The sequence below is a fragment of the Dendropsophus ebraccatus genome, chromosome 5, assembly GCF_027789765.1.
Source record: "Dendropsophus ebraccatus isolate aDenEbr1 chromosome 5, aDenEbr1.pat, whole genome shotgun sequence".
Lineage (NCBI taxonomy): Eukaryota > Metazoa > Chordata > Amphibia > Anura > Hylidae > Dendropsophus > Dendropsophus ebraccatus.
In genome coordinates, this window is record NC_091458.1 from 46,221,514 (window position 1) to 46,239,718 (window position 18,205).

Below are 18,205 nucleotides of genomic sequence, written 5' to 3' on the forward strand. Positions count from 1 at the left end.
TCCAACCTTCCATCGGGCACCACAACTCTGGCAAATAGCTGTGTAGTGCTGAGTCCTAGAACACTCTTTCCATAGCATCCGTACTACCTCTTTTGTACTGTATGTACACACTTATATATTCCTTCATATTTTGCTATGCCCATTATTTATTGCTTTAATGATTTGCATGAAGCAGTAGTAAAAATGTGATCAATCACATAGGAAGAAACTGTAAAGAGCCTGAAAGAAGCAGCACACCAGCGATCAGTAACCGTGCCTTTAATGCTCTGTAAATATAATCTTATAAGTACAAACTGATGATGATATACATTTATTTTATACACACAATAGTTTAAATAAGCAAATAGTTATTTGTTAGGTTTCCTCCCTTTTCTAAAGCGCAGATTGTAAATCCGGTTGCAGTACAGACAGCTCACATTTGGTTTGCGACCTAAAAAGTCCTTTCTACAAAGTGCTGAGGTTTTTCCGAGAGAGCAATCCTTCCTCCTGATTTACCTTTACAATGCGATGGGTTAAGGTGCAGCATCTGACTATATTAGGAAAGAACTTGAGCATGGCATTTTATTTAATACTGCCATTACAAATGCATCGCAGTTTCAATTACATCTATGGCGGGTTGTAAGGAGAACAGAGCAAGATGTGCTAGGCATTGTATGACTGTGTAATATCTGTAAGTATACCCATTAGCTCTACATCGTGCTATGCGGCAGACTCAATCTGTTCTTTATGACATAAGAGAATTCTTTGATCTATCAGACACGTCATAAAGGCTATTGAACCCGGCCGTCAGGACCTCTAATTATAAAGAAGGGTCCTGGCACTGATTTCATTTGGGGGGCTCTACCAGCATTGCACAATACCCATATGTATGAGGAAACCTGAGCTCTCACATTCACCACTCAAGCTGCATGAGCTATCCCTATGTTATAGCTTTCTTCTATATTACAATTCCCATGGTAGATGGATGTAGACCTAAACTGTCATACATTACAGCACAAGAGATACACTGCTCACATATAGATCTTGTCTACAGCTTATATAGCCAAGAATGGTTCATTCTCTGTGAAACTTAAGGCATCTGCTTCTAGGGTCACAATCTCTTATGTCTGCATATAATCTCATCACATTCTATCGTGCAGCGCCCACATCCATAATAAACATATATAATTTCCTTAATAATAAAAAAAAGAACAAAAAGTGTCCAATCACTGTAGCCTTAAAGTATTCAATCTCCAACTTTAACATGTCACTTTTAGGCCCCACATTCTGTGCGTATTAACCGACACAGATACAGATTTGGGCTATGTTCACAGATCGTAAGAGAGAACTGCCCACAGCACACTATGGAGCGTATGGCCGGAGCCGCTCGCTCCATAGTGTGCACTGACAGGATTTTTTCACTGAATAGCGGCTGCAGAGAACTGACACGTCAGTTTTCTACAGTGCCACGAGAGATCCCAGATGGGATTCCATTGTAGACTAGGCAACTGATCTTTTTGTAAAAAGTACGGCCGTTGTTGCCGATTGCAACAAATAACCGTACTTCTATGAAAAGATACGTTGTGTGAACACAGCCTTACAAGGTAATCTGTCTGCAGCTGCCACTAGGAGGAGATTCAGATACTACTGTATACAGATTTATTATTGAGTTCAATGTATAAACAGTATGCTGTAAGATACTTAGCTCCCTCTGGTGGTGGCTACAGGCAGCAGAATGTAATATCTTATGTCTAGGCATGGGATGTGGAGTTCTTTAGGAGAAATAAAGATCTACTAGATCCTTTTAGATAACTAAAATGTTCATCAGCGCTGAGCTTTAAACCTTTTCAGGTGACAAGAAAGGATGGAGATTGACTCACGCTGCAGAATCTCTGCAGATGAAATTCAAGCACTTATAAAGACAAAATTCATAACCAGGTTAGAGCAATAATATATTAAAATTATATTAAAGATTCCTTTACAAAGCCCACTCCATTGCCTACTTAGATATCAAAAATAAAAACCCAAAAAATGTTTTATGCCTTGAATGCTACAATAACATGATGCATTGTAGGATGTGCGGGCAGCCACCTCCAGGGTGAACGCGGAGCAGCCTCAAAGCAGACAACACACAGACAAGATAGCAGTGCCCAGACACAGCTGGGCAACGTGCACAGGCACTATTCATTGCACGATCAAGTTAACATCCACAATGGCGTCACTACTTGCTAACAACTGACTGGAGATACTCTTTACAGAGCATTAACTCCACAACATAATTATACATGGATGCAATGAGCAGTTTACAGAGTACGGCTGTCGCAGCACATCCATGAAATGACTATCCTGGCTACTAGTGTATGTACAATCTACCATTGTCATGTTTTACAATCAATTTACAATGACAATGCGAGACATTCATGCATGTATATAGAAATCTGTGGGTTCCAGAAATGCAGCTCTGATGCTGCGGCCTGTGTTGCAGATTACCGCCTATACATCTATATTTTAGGCATTTGTAAAGTAAATTTCCACCCTTTAACACCATTGTATTTTGTTTTCTTTTTAATTCTGTTTTGCTCAACTTTATAATATACCTATATATCAGTTGGTGTTCTTTCATCGAGTTCCAATATAAAGCAATAACCTGGCTGCCTGCGGCGTAATGCTTACTTATACATTACTGGGCTTGTCGGCTATTGGTGCAGCAAAATTCTGCCCATAACCTCTAAATTTGACAAGGACAACCACTTTAAGGACAACCCCTTTATCAAAAAGTTGTTCTGTTTTCCAAGTATTCAGATATCACAGAGAAGTCTGGAACAAGACAGTTCAGAGTCACATCCCAGACTCCTCCATGGAACCAGAACAAATTAAAGGGGTTGTCCAGTTAAAAAAAAAAAATCTTTCAAATCAACTGGTGTCGGAAAGTTATATAGATTTGTAATTTACGTCTATTTAAAAATCTCAAGCCTTCCATAATTATAAGCCACTATATATCCTGCAGGAAATGTTGTTTTATTTACTTTTAGAAACAGTGCTCTCTGCTGCCACCTCTGTGGACAGTTCCAGTTGCTCTGGACAGTTCCTGTCTTGGCCAGAGATGTCAGCAGAGAGCACTGTGTCTGAATGAAAATAAAACAACACTTCATGCAGGACATATAGTAGTTTATAAGTATGGGAAGACTTGAGATTTTTATATAGAAGTAAATTGCAAATCTATATAACTTTCTAACACCAGTTGATTTGAAAGAAAAATATTTTCACTGGACAGCTCCTTTAGTAATAGGCCGATTCAAGCTCTACTCCTAAGCTTCTTCTAGGAGCAGCTGAAGGCCACCGGAATGTTACCATTTATATACATGACTGTGCAGAAAATCACATGGAATTGGGGACCTAAAATGACAAAGTGTTAAAAGGCTGATTTCCACGTTAAAATGCAAACAGACCCCTTAGCAGCTAGTTGTTCTTATATTTTTGTTATTCTCTTTATAAGAGAAGCTGATAGGGACAGATGATCCAATTACAGATAATCCATTTCTAGAAACCATGAGAATCCTATTCTGGGAACATTCAGAGAACAGTCCTATAGCCCCATGTGTGTAAAAGGTGATCATCTGCAGTCCGTAGTACCAACGTGAGAGCACTGGGCACTGACTGCAGCTATACCATGGTGTCACCTCTAGGACGTTCTGCACAGATGTCACCCTTAGTTCTATTACTGCATGTTGGAAAGTTTCAAGTGACAGAAAAATATGAACTAATAATAATAATAATTACTTCAGTCAGATTCACATCATCAAAGTGACTGTCCATAGTGATTGTGAGGACAATGAGACACCTCTCGCACCCAACTGCAAATTTCACATACCCACTGATTATAAAGAACATATATTTTTTTTTTACGTTTTAATATAAAACCTTTATACTCTTGGCAGCTAATAAACTAAATAGAAACAAAAACGTAGGCACTGACGATGCCATGACAATTCCGTAAAACACTTATTCAGATGATCGGTGGAAGATGCAGTGCGGGAGATCATCATGGGCTGGGTTTTTTCAAGTCTCGGATCTGTTTGATCAAGTAGTTTTTTTCATCTGAGAATTGTTCATCATCCGTCCTCTCTTTTTGGAAGCTGCTCAGGAAGTCAATTAGCTTGGTCTGGTTCTTTAACAGGATGTCCACGATTGGCTGCGTTTTGTTTGGATTTGCTACAAATACCTAAGATGTAAGACAAGATGAATGATTAGTCTTGAGGAGACTTGGTGTTCTGTACAACTAAATGGATTCTATCAGCATATAGAGAATACAGGGAATGAATGTACTTTCCTGAAGACATAAATTACCTGTGTAACAGATGGTAAAGCTTAAAGTGTCACTGTCGTTAAAACTTTAAAAATCTAAATCAACAGTAGGTGTGATATAAAGCAAGTTTTTTTGTTTTTTTTTAGTTATCATGGAAAACACGGCACTTCCTGTTTTCTGAAAGTTTTTTCTCCATGAACAGGAAACCGTCAAAAAACAGGAAGTCCTGTGTATCCCAGGCCATCTGAGCGCTCACAGAGAGAAGGCTGTCATGTGACTGATGGACACATTGAGCCGAGACTCTCTGTACTGGCCGGAATTCCTGTGTTTAGTCTGTTCTTCAACCAGCACAAATCAGAAAATCTGCCTTCTGGAGACTGGACCTGGATTTCTGGTAAGTTCAGATTTGTTTTACAGCATGATAACAACAACAACAAAAAAAATGAATGTATATTAAAAACTTGCTTTATATCACATCTACTGTTGATTTAGATTTTGAAAGTTATAACGACAGTAACAATTCCATCTCCCAGACACTTCTCGACATCGACATTGAAAATGTATTTCCACCATACAGTGTACAATGCACCTTAGAAATCTATACTACACTTGAGGAACCAAAGTGTAAAGGTGGCCATACACCTTCATTAAATTATTATTCTTATTGCGATCTATGTGTAAGATTAAACAAATAAAATCAGAGGAACTAAACAATTTGGCTACCCAAAACTGTGGTAGCCAATGTACTGACTGGTAGCCAATATCCCTGGATGCTCAGACATGCTAGAACAACTCCAAAAATTGGGAAGATCCAGCTGTTTAGTTTATTCTATAGTTTGGGTGTATGGTACCAATGCATAAGGAGTTTATAGTGGGTGTCTTTGTAAAAGGTACAAATTGAGGAGGTGGCTGCTTTACTCCAAATAATCTGCAGTGAGTCGCCACTTCCCAAATTTAAAATCCTATAAATGAGATTAGACCTCTGGTGGACGTAACTGCCCTACACAGCTGTTCAAAAGAGAAAATGTAATGATGTAAACGTATATGTGTGTACTGCTGGGACCTAGGGAGATGAGACCTTTGTTAGAGTCTATCAAAAGGTAAAAAAATATGTATCAATGGTTCAACCACATCGGCAAATTGGAAAAGATCCTTGTCCGACCAGGTGCGTTCCACCAGAGAGTCTATGCTAGTAGAGAATGAAGGGGTAAGGAGATGAAAAGCATTTTTTTCTATTTCTGCTTTTTTTTTCATTATGGTGCAAAAAACTAAAAAACAAACAAGCACTTTCTGGGTTTTAAGAATTTAGCTTATTTTTTCTTTAACAGTCTCTGTGTGAGCTCTATCTGCTTTCTCTATTTGTACACAGACTATGTAATTCTCCCATTTGTGTGCTGTCCTTCCTATTAACAGTGTGCTGTGTAAGCTGCCCTCCAAGGATTCTCTTTCCTCTGTCCACACTCTGAGCTGGTGTGTAATCCCATTCCCCTCCCTGCTGCTATGTCTAAGAGAGCAGAATGGCAGGTGTATTTGCAGCTAAATGTTAGGAAATGTTTGTGAAAGTGAAAAGGTGTTCATAGCCTTCAAGCAGATGCAAATGAAAACTGAGCTGTGACTGGCTGCTATGGACAAATCAGACAGTTTTGTCTCAGACAATGATAGAATTATTATAAAGTATAAACAACAAAAGCACTAATGAAAAGCAACAAATACAAGACATATAGTAATCCGTACACTGAAAGATCCTAGACAGCCATCCAGACTATTACAGGACAAAGATTTTAGGGATTTGAGGACTCTGACAGCCAAGGCTTTACTGCTGCTATCTGCAGTATGTATCCAACTCATGTCTGTGACTACACAGTACTCATGGGAGGGAACATCATTTTCTTCTGTAAAACATAAAGGCGTGATACTCGTGATCACAAAAGGGAATCGGCACTATAAATATTCCCCCATTTATCATGCTCAAGAGAGCTTATGAAAACAGATGCTAGTTATGTGCTTCCATTACCTGTGACGTTCATGGGATATTGGACATTTGCCTCAAGCCAATTGTCTATACAGTGCTGTGCGCATGTCTTCTCTGCTCCCTGACAAAAGGCAGAGCACCGTGATCCGCACAAGTAGCTGAATACTTTACCTTAAATACATGGAACGCTTCAAACTGGATGTTGGGGCTCTTATCTCTCAGCAGGTTCATCATCAGCTTCAGATTTTCTGGTTTGCTGATGTACTTTGTCATGATGGAGAAGTTGTGTCGATCCAGGATGAGCTCCCCCAGAAGCTACACGGGAAATGAAGAGACGTGAACTTAAAAAATTATAAAGCTGGGATATCAAAACTAGTGGATCGGAAAGCTAAGGTATTCCCCATAGCGCTTTTAGCAAATACAGAGCCTATATGCGGCCACATCAGACTTATATAATAGTACCCAAACTTAGAAAGATTACTGGAGATGGCATAACAAGAATAAACTAAATGGTTGAAGCCCCAGGGCATCTGCCCCTTTTGTCAATATTAAAAAGTAGCTCTTGCTATTCGGGTTTATTGGACACTCTATCCAACAGGATGAGCGCAGCTTTTATAGGTAAGGAAATGCAGTGTAAATGTTTGCTTTGCTCGCAGAGTCGTTTCAAACTAAACAAATGATTATAGAAATCAATGAATGTCTGCTAATACCATCGACAGCCTGGGGCTCTCTATTTCAAACACTTCTAATATACAGAAGTAATCCAACCAATACAGATAGGAAAAAATGCAGACCAGACAGTACATCCGAAAAGCAATACCCATTCTGTGGGAGATAAAAAGGTTCTCGCATTTGGGAAAGTATTCTCTGCAGAATAGGGGATACCTTGTCTGCTCCCTGCTCTGTGTCAGTCAGAGTTGGGCTCAAAAACTTCAATTATGAGTCAGACTTATGTCACACAGGGGCAGGAGAGGGCTGCTATGGGCACAGATTTCTCCCGACTTGTACTCACGATCGGTACAGGTCTGAACACTCAGACCATGAACAATCAAAAGTTTTGACATGACATTTTGACATGAACATTTCAAAAGTTTTCTTTTAAACCGACAGTGAAATTTTAAAGTGTCACTGTCGTATTATTTTTATTTTTTTGCAGAAATCAATAGTCCAGGCAATTTTAAGAAACTTTTTAATTGGGTTTATTAGGCAAATATGCCATTATCTGCATTCAAAAAGACTTTCCCCAGGTCCCCCCCCCCCCACTCCTCTCTCTCATTCACTGCTCATTATCAGGAAATCTCAACTCTTTTACATCTGTCGTGCCCTTTCTGTTCTATGGAGAGGGGAGGAGGGAGATCAGTCGCCAGCAGAGAGCAGAGAACAAAGGATTACACAGTGGGACCTGTGTGAAAGCCGGTATTTAGAGGTCAGAGAGGTCAGTGCTGGAGACAGGGGGGAGAGCTTCAAACTGCTTTTTTATGATAAAAATGCATTTTTTGGGTAATAAACCCAATTACAACGTTTCTTAAAATCGCCTGTACTATTGATTTCTGCAAAAAAAAACCATTTAAACGACAGTGACACTTAACCTCTTAACCCCTTAAGGACAGAGCCAATTTCGATTTTTGCGTTTTCGTTTTTTCCTCCTTGTGCTTAAAAGACCATAGCACTTGCATTTTTCCACCTAGAAACCCACATGAGCCCTTATTTTTTGCGCCCTTATTTTTGTACTTTGCAATGACAGGCTGAATTTTTGCATAAAGTACACTGCGAAATCAGAAAAAAATTCAAAGTGTGGTGAAATTGAAAAAAAAACGCATTTTGTTTATTTGGGGGAAATGTGTTTTTACGCCATTCGCCCTGGGGTAAAATAGACTTGTTATGCACGTTCCTCAAGTCGTTACGATTAAAACGATATATAACATGTATAACTTATATTGTATCGGATGGCCTGTAAAAAATTCAAACCATTGTCAACAAATATACGTCACTTAAAACCGCTCCATTCCCAGGCTTATAGCGCTTTTATCCTTTGGTCTATGGGGCTGTGTCAAGTGTCATTTTTTGCGCCATGATGTGTTCTTTCTATCGGTACCTTGATTGCGCATATACGACTTTTTGATCGCTTTTTATTACAATTTTTCTGGATTTGATGCGACCAAAAATGCGCAATTTTGCACTTTGGGATTTTTTGGCGCTGACGCCGTTTACCGTACGAGATCAGGAATGTGATTAATTAATAGTTCGGGCGATTACGCACGCGGCGATAGCAAACATGTTTGTTTATTTATTTATTTGTTTACTTTTATTTATAACCTGAAAAAAGGGGGGTGATTCAGACTTTTATTAGGGGAGGGGGCTTTTTACTATTAACATAACTTTTTTTTTTCTTTTACACATATACTAGAAGCCCCCCTAGGGGACTTCTAGTATATACACTTGGATCTCTCATTGAGATCTCTGCAGCATAGATATGCTGCAGAGATCCATGAGATAGGCACTCGTTTACTTCCGGCTGCTGCAGCCGGGGTTTGGCTGTAATCACGCCTCTATGGGCGTCATACACAGCCCCCTGACACTGCTGGTGTAGAATCCTCCATTCCAGGAGGCTGTGTGCAGCAGCTGCTGCCTGTGTGTGAGGACAGGTCACACATATACAGTGCAGGGGGATAGGCAGCCACTATGCTGTATCTCAGCTACACAGTCCCAGCCCCGCCCCCTATGATGATGCAGTAACAGGGGCTGTGTATGACACCCATAGAGGCGTGATTACAGCCAAACCCCGCCCCCCGAGGCCGTGGCTACTCGGCCTGAATGTGACTAGGTGGAATGATGAACCGCCCACATGACTACCTTACTGGAATTTGCATACGGCGGGGACAAGATCAAAGTATGATTTTGGGGTGTGTGGGGCAGGGACAGCTGCTATACATACATGTGTGGGAAGTGTGTTAGAGGGGGTATTAGCACATATTATTGCCTTCATATCGATTTTTCAGGTGATTGGTTCCCTTTAAGGACGCATGACGTACCGGTACATCATGCGTCCGCAAGAGGTGTTCAGAGCGGGGGCCGCACGGCGATCCCGCTCTGAACCGCCGCTATCCCAGGTGCCGTGTGTTGCTCGGGACCGCGGCTATTAGCGGACACGGTCTGATCGCCGTGCCTGCTAATTCAGTAGTCGGATGCAGCTGTCAAAGTTGACAGCTGCATCCGATTACTGTATGCAGCACTTCCCTGGTGGGGTGGATCGCTCCTCCGAAATGTTCTCCCGGAGAAGCGATCCACACATCTATGCCAGCCAGGTGTCTGCTCCAAAATGGCGCTGATCCCGGCTCGGCACTTGGATGCTTTCAGCTGCAGCAGCCGAAAGCAAACAAGTGCCGATCTCATTGATCTTTGCTGTATACAGCAAAGATCTCAATACAGCAAAGATCTCAATGAGAGATCAGTGTGTATATACTAGAAGTCCCCCAGGGGGGCTTCTAGTATAAGTGTACAAAAAAAAAAAAAAAGAAAAAGAAAAAAAAGTTTTGTTATTAGTAAAAAAAAAAAAAAGCCACCTCCCCTAATAAAAGTCAGAATCACCCCCCTTTTCCCATGTTTTAAATAAAAGTAAATAAATAAATAAACATGTTTGCTATCGCCGCGTGCGTAATTGCCCGAACTATTAATTAATCACATTCCTGATCTCGCATGGTAAACGGCGTCAGCGCAAAAAAATCCCAAAGTGCAAAAATTTTTGGTGCCATTAAATCCAGAAAAAAAGATAATAAAAAGCGATCAAAAAGTCGTATATGCGCAATCAAGGTACTGATAGAAAGTAAACATCATGGCGCAAAAAATGACACCTCACACAGCCCCATAGACCAAAGGATAAAAGCGCTATAAGCATGGGAATAGAGTGATTTTAAGGAACGTATATTTGTTAACAATGGTTTGAATTTTTTTACAAGACATCAGATAAAAGAAAAGTTATACGTTACATATTGTTGTAATCGTAACGACTTGAGGAACATGCATAACAAGTCAGTTTTACCCCAGGGTGAATGGCGTAAAAACAAATATCCCCCAAATGAAAAAAATCTGTTTTCACCACACATAGAATTTTTTCCTGGTTTCGCAGCGTACTTTGCAAAGTACAATTAGTGACGCAAAAAATAAGGGCTCATGTGGGTCTCTAGGTGGAAAAATGCAAGTGCTATGGCCTTTTAAACACAAGGAGGAAAAAACGAAACCGCCAAAACTAAAATTGGCCCCGTCCTTAAAGGGGTAGTGCGGCGCTAAGAAATTATTCACAAAATAACACACATTACAAAGTTATACAACTTTGTAATGTATGTTATGTATGTGAATCGCCCCCTTCCCCGTGTTCCCCCACCCCCGCACGTGGACGCGGAAGTGTAGTGTAGTGTACCATACATACCTGACGCGTGTCGTCCCCCGTACCCGATCTTCTGTCAACGACGTAATCTTCGGGAGGCCGGCCGAATCGCTGCAGCCGTCCCTGATGCCGGCCCCCCTCTGCCGCGTCGCAGCCGATGATGCGGCAGACGGGGCCAGCATCAGGGACGGCTGCAGCGATTTGTCCGGCCTCTCGAAGATTACGTCGTTGACAGAAGATCGGGGACGGGGGACGACGCGCGTCAGGTATGTATGGTACACTACACTTCCGCGTCCACGTGCGGGGGTGGGGGAACACAGGGAAGGGGGCGATTCACATACATAACATACATTACAAAGTTGTATAACTTTGTAATGTGTGTTATTTTGTGAATAATTTCTAAGCGCCGCACTACCCCTTTAAGAGGTTACGTAAACCTGGGTAAACAGGCTATTTCCCAACCACCTCCTGCGACCTGTAGCCTGTAGCCATGCCATCCATTTCCAGATAGAAATACACCTTTAAGAAAAAAGCTAGCATTACACGATCCTCTTACCTTCAATGACTGCCTTTTAGTTACATAGTTTTCAGAATGTAGAAGCTTTTCATAGTCATTAAATATCTAAAAAAAAAACATGAAAGAAGTATTATCACTTTTCATCATGGCTTGCGGATTTTTGCTCACTCCTCACTTTGCTAAGACATCTGCTACTTTTCTGTGTTTTATGCAAATATTTGTGAGCATTGTTTAACAATGTTCAAGTCATTTACACCACATTGCTTGGGTTTATATCCTTGCACATGCAGAGCACCCATGTAAGAGAAATGTTTACATATATCACTTACTAACTTACTAATGTATCTTTCATCTATGGATGGGCCACATGGAAACTAAGTGCATGGTCTATGGAGTTATGCATTCCTCACATTTATTATTTTTGGAGATGCATGAGATTAAAATGGCAGCTTTCTGCAGGAACAGCGCCACTCTTGTCCTCAGTTGGTGTGTGGTATTGCAGTTCAACCCCAAGGAAGTGAATGAAGCAGAGGTATATTATCACACAAGCACTGAAGACAAGAGTCTCTGCATTATGCAAGTAAAAGATGCTGAAGGCTTCAGAGGAAGGAAGGCATTCAGCTGGAGTTAATGCTCCCATTGTAACTTCAGTCTGTAACTCAGATTCCACTAAATAGCAGGTACTAAAACCTGGATACCAAACACACAACTCATCATTAATCCGGTCACCACAAACATATACTTCCCTACTGTGAGTCTCTGTCCTAAAAATGCAAGTTTTCTAAATATCGCTGTAGTGATCTATTTTCAGAGGGGCTGTCACCATGTACCGAGCCTCCTGTATTATAAGAGTACATGACACCACAGTGGAAAAAAGCAAGGTCAGAGGAGGATTTCGGTTTCCAATATGTCACCACAACGTGATTTCACTTATTATTATTAGTTCATGACCTTTGCTAAGGTCAACATTGCGTGAAGATCAGATAAGGATACGGGGATACGGGACTGTGTCAAGGTGGGTCGGGAGGTAGGCAAAGTAGGTGGCTGAGCGGGAGGGGGATTTCAGGAGGGATTGGAAGAGGAAAAAAAGAGGGAAGTCAGGAGAGGAATTGATGGAGGATTCTGGTAGGGTGGCAAGATAGCCATCATTTTTTGTGGAGGGAATCGTGGTGGAGGAATACTAGGAATAAGTAGAGAAGGAACAACATGGGTAGGTAGGGAAGGAGATAGGACAAACTTAATGGATGAGCAAACTTCACGCAGGTTTGGGTTTGTCTGAATCCGAACTTTTTGCATTTTATTACCATTGGCTAAAGAAGTTAGATAAAGCCCTAAGGCTGCCTGGAAAACATGTATATAGCCATAGGTCATAGTCTAGGTAAAGTCTCTTGGTATGTATATTGGTTTTCATTTAGTTCAAGCAGATAAAGACAGTGGAGCATGAAAACTTATGCTTACAAAAGTGTTCGTTTATTTACAGTGAGAAACGGTACATATCAGTATCGTACTGTACCAGTGTATTAGTCCAGCAAGTGACCAGATAGCATATAATGACTAAACATGGAGAGCCAGCGGTCCAAATAGCTTATCACAACACCATCATCTATATTTCCCTGCACGGGAGATGATACACTGTGTGTGTCGCAGAGGCGTTACCGTGATTCAGTAGTTCTCACTGGTCAAAGTTACCAGTCAGCGGACTTGTCTCCTGCGTCCATGCGTCCTGTCTCCATGGACGCAGGAGACAAGTCCGCTGACCGGTAACTTTGACCAGTTACTGAATCACGGTAACGCCTCTGCGACACACACAGTGTATCATCTCCCGTGCAGGGAAATATAGATGATGGTGTTGTGATAGGCCATAGTTCATAGGCTGTATCCATGTTTTCCAGGACTCCCTAGGGTTTCATCAAACTTCTTCAGCCAATGTTAATCTAGTGCCGAGTGTTCAGGTTCAGACACACCAGAACATACTTGAAGTTCACTCATGTCTACTGGACACCCATCATTCTGCTACTACAGTGACCAAGGTTTGTGTTTGGTGGTGTATATACAGCTGAAATATAATATAATATGTCTGCAGGTTCAATGTAATAATGTAAGTATTGCTGGTATATTTGCAACTACTTCACCCAAGCAGAGAAATAGAAATTCTCAATCCAATATAAGTATTCGCAGTGTAAACATTTTATACTTACTCTATCATAGTTCTGTTCTAGAAATTCAGCTACCATCAACTTGTGCCTTGTTAGCAAGTCCTGAAAAATATAGACATATATGATTAAAGGCGGCAATACAGAGAAGTACATTATTTTATTGTTCTATTTTAATCTGGGACCAGACAACCTTTCCGCTACAGAACAGGAACGTAATAACCCTGTAACAGCCTGGCCAATTTTCAATTGTAATTTTCTGTTTTTTCCTCCCTGCCTTGAAAGAGCCATGACAAATTTTTATAACTTTTTTTAATTAACAAATTTTTTTTTTTAAATTTATTAAGTGTTTTTTTAGTGCGCAATCACAAGATGGCTAATGCAGTTCACTGCAATACACATGCACACTAGCAGATCGGAGATCTAACAGTACAGTCTGCTTGTGGCAGGATAAAAGAACAGATCTGTCCTTCAGAAGGCCTTAGGTCTTGACAACCAGTCGACTCCCTGGAATTACATGACAGGGAGGTCAACTGGACCCTGGATAGCAATGATAGCAGTCGGCATTACTAGCAGTATGTAGGGGATTAAATAAATGGCATCAGAGCGAGCTCCATGCCAGTTACTGATGGCGGCTGTTGGGTGCTGGAAGCAGCTGACAGCCATCAGGTATGAGGAGCTTGGCTTCCAAGCCCTCATCACATCTCTTTGATGGTGCCATTATGTAAACATACATGGGCCTTAAAGAGACTCTGTACCCACAGTACGCCCCCCCCTCTCAAACCACTTGTACCTTCAGATAGCTGCTTTTAATCCAATCCTGGGGTCCGCTCAGCAGGTGATGCAGTTATTGTCCTAAAAAACAACTTTTAAACTTGCAGCCCTGTGTCAAATTGGTGTGGCCTAGAGTACCTAGGATTCCGACACCCCTCAGATCCTCCTCCCCACCCTCTTCATCATTAGGAATGCCCCTAGAACATTTTCTCCTATTCATCACCTGTGTGAACACTGCACATATGCTGGATCGTTAAGGCCCTCTGTGCAGTGTTCAGACAAGTGATTAATAAAAAAAAAAACCTGCCCAGGGGTATTTCTAATGGTGAAGAGGGTGAGGAGGAGGGACAGAGAGGCGGTGCAGGCCTAGGGCACAGAAACTCTAGGTAACACCAATTTAACACAGGGCTGCAAGTTTAAAAGTTGTTTTTTAGGTCAATAACTGCATCATCTGCCAAATGGACCCCAGGACAGATCTTGGATTAAAAGCAGCCATCCAAAGGTACAAACAGTTAGGAGGGGGTAGATTGTGGGTACAGAGTCGCTTTAATGATAGGGAAGGTGGGATGCTTGTTGACCTAACTACAGTATGCAGTGAAGACAGCCAAGGTGGAAAACTCCCAGCAATTCACAGTGTGGTGGTGAAGCATCTACCATCAGGCATACACAGTCCATAATTCACTATGCGGAAACAAAATAATAAATCAAAACTATCCTTTATGAGTAACCTACAGGAAAAACATCAGTAATTACAATAAAAACTAATTAAAAATTAATGAACAAATAATAAGAGAATAGTAAATAATAATAATAGCTGTGGCAAAAACAGTAATGGGAATCTGTATAATCTGGGCCTGTAGTCGGAGGACTGAGGCTATTGAACAGGCACTATAAAGGACTGTCGGAGGTGAAAAATACAATCCCCATCCTGCAAACTCATTACCTGAAGGTCAATTCCTGGTATCTGTGATATGTTCATTACCCATCTGATACTTGTGAAGCCTCTTAGGTGATGAAAAGTGTTACAAGTCTTATGTACAGAGAGTAACACCTTGTGGTCAGCGGAGAGGGCATAGTGTCAATCCTACACAGGCTGCCAGGAGTTGTGGTGCCAGTGTATTCTATAAATGTTATCCATAGTCAGTACTACCATGGAGTCAATTCCTAGTAAAGTACACAGTCATTTAGAAAGAATGAATGGACTCTCTGACTGCAACAGTGATGGAGAGGTTATCCGATCCAACTCTGTATCAAGTAACATGAAGGGGGCACAAAATACCTACAGAGATGCCTAGCTGACCATAAACACAAGGAAAAAAAAACTGAGCCATCACAATGGTTCAACCTACAACCTCATATGCATGGAAATGTACAAAATTATGTACACTTGACTGATCCCCTATGTGTTTGGTGGAGTAAGGAGAAATAGATGAAAGACTAACAAGCTTTATCTTAAGTATATGGCTGACTTTAGACAAGAAAAGTAAAAGGATTTGTTTTACTCAACCAAGGTCTATGACTGTTGTTATGGTTGTTAATAGTACTTACTGGAACTAAAACGCATTTAATACCATTTTCAGAAAGAGTCCAGCAACACAAAGGAAAAAATGCTTGTTAGGGCTAAGCCACTCTCAGTTCATGACCTGCTTAGTACTGTATAACAAATAGAACACCATAAAACCCTTCAGGTATGTACAATCGACTTAGTTATTTTTATCTTTCCTGCCTACGGTGTTTCCAGGTCTCTTGTGTTAGTGATAAATATCCCCCAAAGAGATTGGCCTAGTACAAAACCTCTGGGAATACTTAGCGTCCGATTAAACATAGCGATTTTTCATATTCTCCATATAACAATAGCAAACGAGCGCTTTTGTGAATGTCCTGAAATTGTTCACCCTAATACACAGAACGATAGTGTATACTCTATACTCCTAATCTCACCAAAAAAATGTGTACATACACCGAACGATTAACAATGATTTTATGGTCTGCTCAAAAGATGCAAACTTCTTGTCAGTCATTTGCCTGTATACACCTGTAAAGATTATAGATTAACAATTTTTCATACAATAATCGTCCTATGTAATAAGGCCCTTAGAAGGGTTTTCCGGGGGAACATTTTTATAGGTACTTTATGCTATACTTACTTTCCTCACAACTCCGCCAATGCCGCTCTCATGGAGCACTGGTCCTGCTGCACAGTACTTCCAGGGTTGGAACTGTCCCCTCAGCCAATCAGGGGCTGAGGCAGGAACCAATGTGGCCCCAGATTGGCAGAGTGGGCAATGCCACATTCCGACCCTGAAAGCGCAGCAGCAACATGGACCTGGAAGAACAGCGCCAGCATGGGAGTGAGAAAGGTAGGATTCAGGTTTTCTTGTATTTGACAGAAGCCTGAGCACAATTTTGATAAAACACTTTCAGCAGAATAGCTGTGTCCAAACTCCTTTGCATGAAATAATAACAAACTGTTGAAACCACAAGTTGATCTTTTGATAAGTTGACTTAGACAGCTACAAAATTATAAAAATATACCAGTGTATGATTAATATCAATCTCTCATATTATTTTCTTAGTCTTCTTTCACTTCCGTAATTTCCTACTTGAGTAAATTTTGTGGTCTTATTTGCTATTGACAAAGAAAACAGCCTTCTCCATAGTCAGATTATCTCAGTAGAAGTTACCCTAAGGACATGGTCACAGGACGGAATTTCACATGGATTTCAGTACAGAAACTGTGTGTATCCCACGCCACTGTATGGGGCTGATCCATGTCAAAAACCGCAGTAAAACCTATGGCATTTAGGGTGAAAATTCACCCCAATACGTGTGGGGTAGAGATGAGCGAACCGGGTTCGGGTTCGAGTCGATCCGAACCCAAACAATAGACATTTGATTAGCGGGGGCTGCAGAACTTGGATAAAGCTCTAAGGTTGTCTGGAAAACATGGATACAGCCAATGACTATATCCATGATTTCCACATAGCCTTAGGGCTTTATCCAACTTCAGCAGCCACCACTAATCAAATGCCGAAAGTTCAGGTTCGGATCGAATCGAGCATGCTCCAGGTTCACTCATCTCTAGTGTGGGGCATTAGATGTCCCTACAAATAGCATGGCTGACTCCTATAATGTGCAGAGCTGCAACTGAGAACCTGTGGGGGCTGAAATGCCCAAATATACTGATGATTCACACATATATTTACCAAGCTGACCAGTATCTGTGCCAGAATGAAAGACCATATGGATATGGATGTATTTATAGATTTAGATCCAGCAAAGTTAATCGGATAATAAATGGTCAGCACCAGACCCGTCTTGTAAATGGTTCTCATTTTAATTTTCCAATTCATAATTTTTCCTCAATAATTATAACACCCCAGTGTGGCTGCGCTGCTTCCAGACAGTAGTTGAATTACATTTCTCCATCTTACACAGAAGGATAGTTGGTTATACCGGTGTAATTCACAATTTGTTCTATTTTTTGTATTTTTCTTTGTGTTAGAGAAGATGATGTCTAAAACAAATGGTATCAATTGAAAACAGATGCTGCGCTATTCCTGGAACAAAGCAGAGTTCTTTCACAACAGCGGAAAGTGCTGGCCGGCTGACCGCACCCATACAAACAGATGGGATGTGCTAGTTATTATATTGTAGAAATTATATGGAACACCCTACGGCTCGTTTTAATTAACAACTATTTTATTTGGATAAAAAAATAAGAATTTTACCAAGGTCCATTATATTCATCTGACTGCCAATCAATAGTTGATCGGAAGGTGGGGGGGGGCTAACCAAATGTAACTCCATTTAGCTGAAAAAAATCCAGGCCAGGCTTACTCCTTGCTGAACCTAGAAGTCGGCTAGCCACCATGGAGTTTTCCAAGAACATTACACCATAACCACAGAAATTCAGAAGATGAGAAAAAAAATGTTTAAAATGTTTCAGTCTCTAAAGGATTATAAAGCCATTTCTAAGAATTTGAGTCTTTATCAAACCACATTGAAAGTAATTATATCCCAGTGGAGGAAACTTTGAACAATGGTAAAAGATCCCAGGGGTGGTAACTCAACCTAAAATCACTCCAAGGGCGTATTAGCTTACTTATCCAAAGGATAC

General features: G+C 40.9%; 1 protein-coding gene across 4 annotated transcripts in view; it reads right to left on the reverse strand.

The window, feature by feature from the left end:
- Positions 1 to 241: 241 nt before the first annotated feature.
- The window catches only part of CAB39L (calcium binding protein 39 like), a 64,856-nt gene continuing 46,892 nt past the window's right edge, over positions 242 to 18,205 (reverse strand). For all 4 annotated transcript variants that reach the window (XM_069970019.1, XM_069970021.1, XM_069970022.1 and 1 more), the window contains exons 6-9: positions 13,357 to 13,416; positions 11,198 to 11,263; positions 6,429 to 6,572; positions 242 to 4,201 (exon numbers count right to left, since the gene is read on the reverse strand). In XM_069970019.1, coding sequence (XP_069826120.1) covers positions 4,022 to 4,201; positions 6,429 to 6,572; positions 11,198 to 11,263; positions 13,357 to 13,416 — 450 coding nt within the window. In that variant the 3' untranslated portion in view covers positions 242 to 4,021. The remainder of the gene's footprint in view (positions 4,202 to 6,428; positions 6,573 to 11,197; positions 11,264 to 13,356; positions 13,417 to 18,205) is intronic.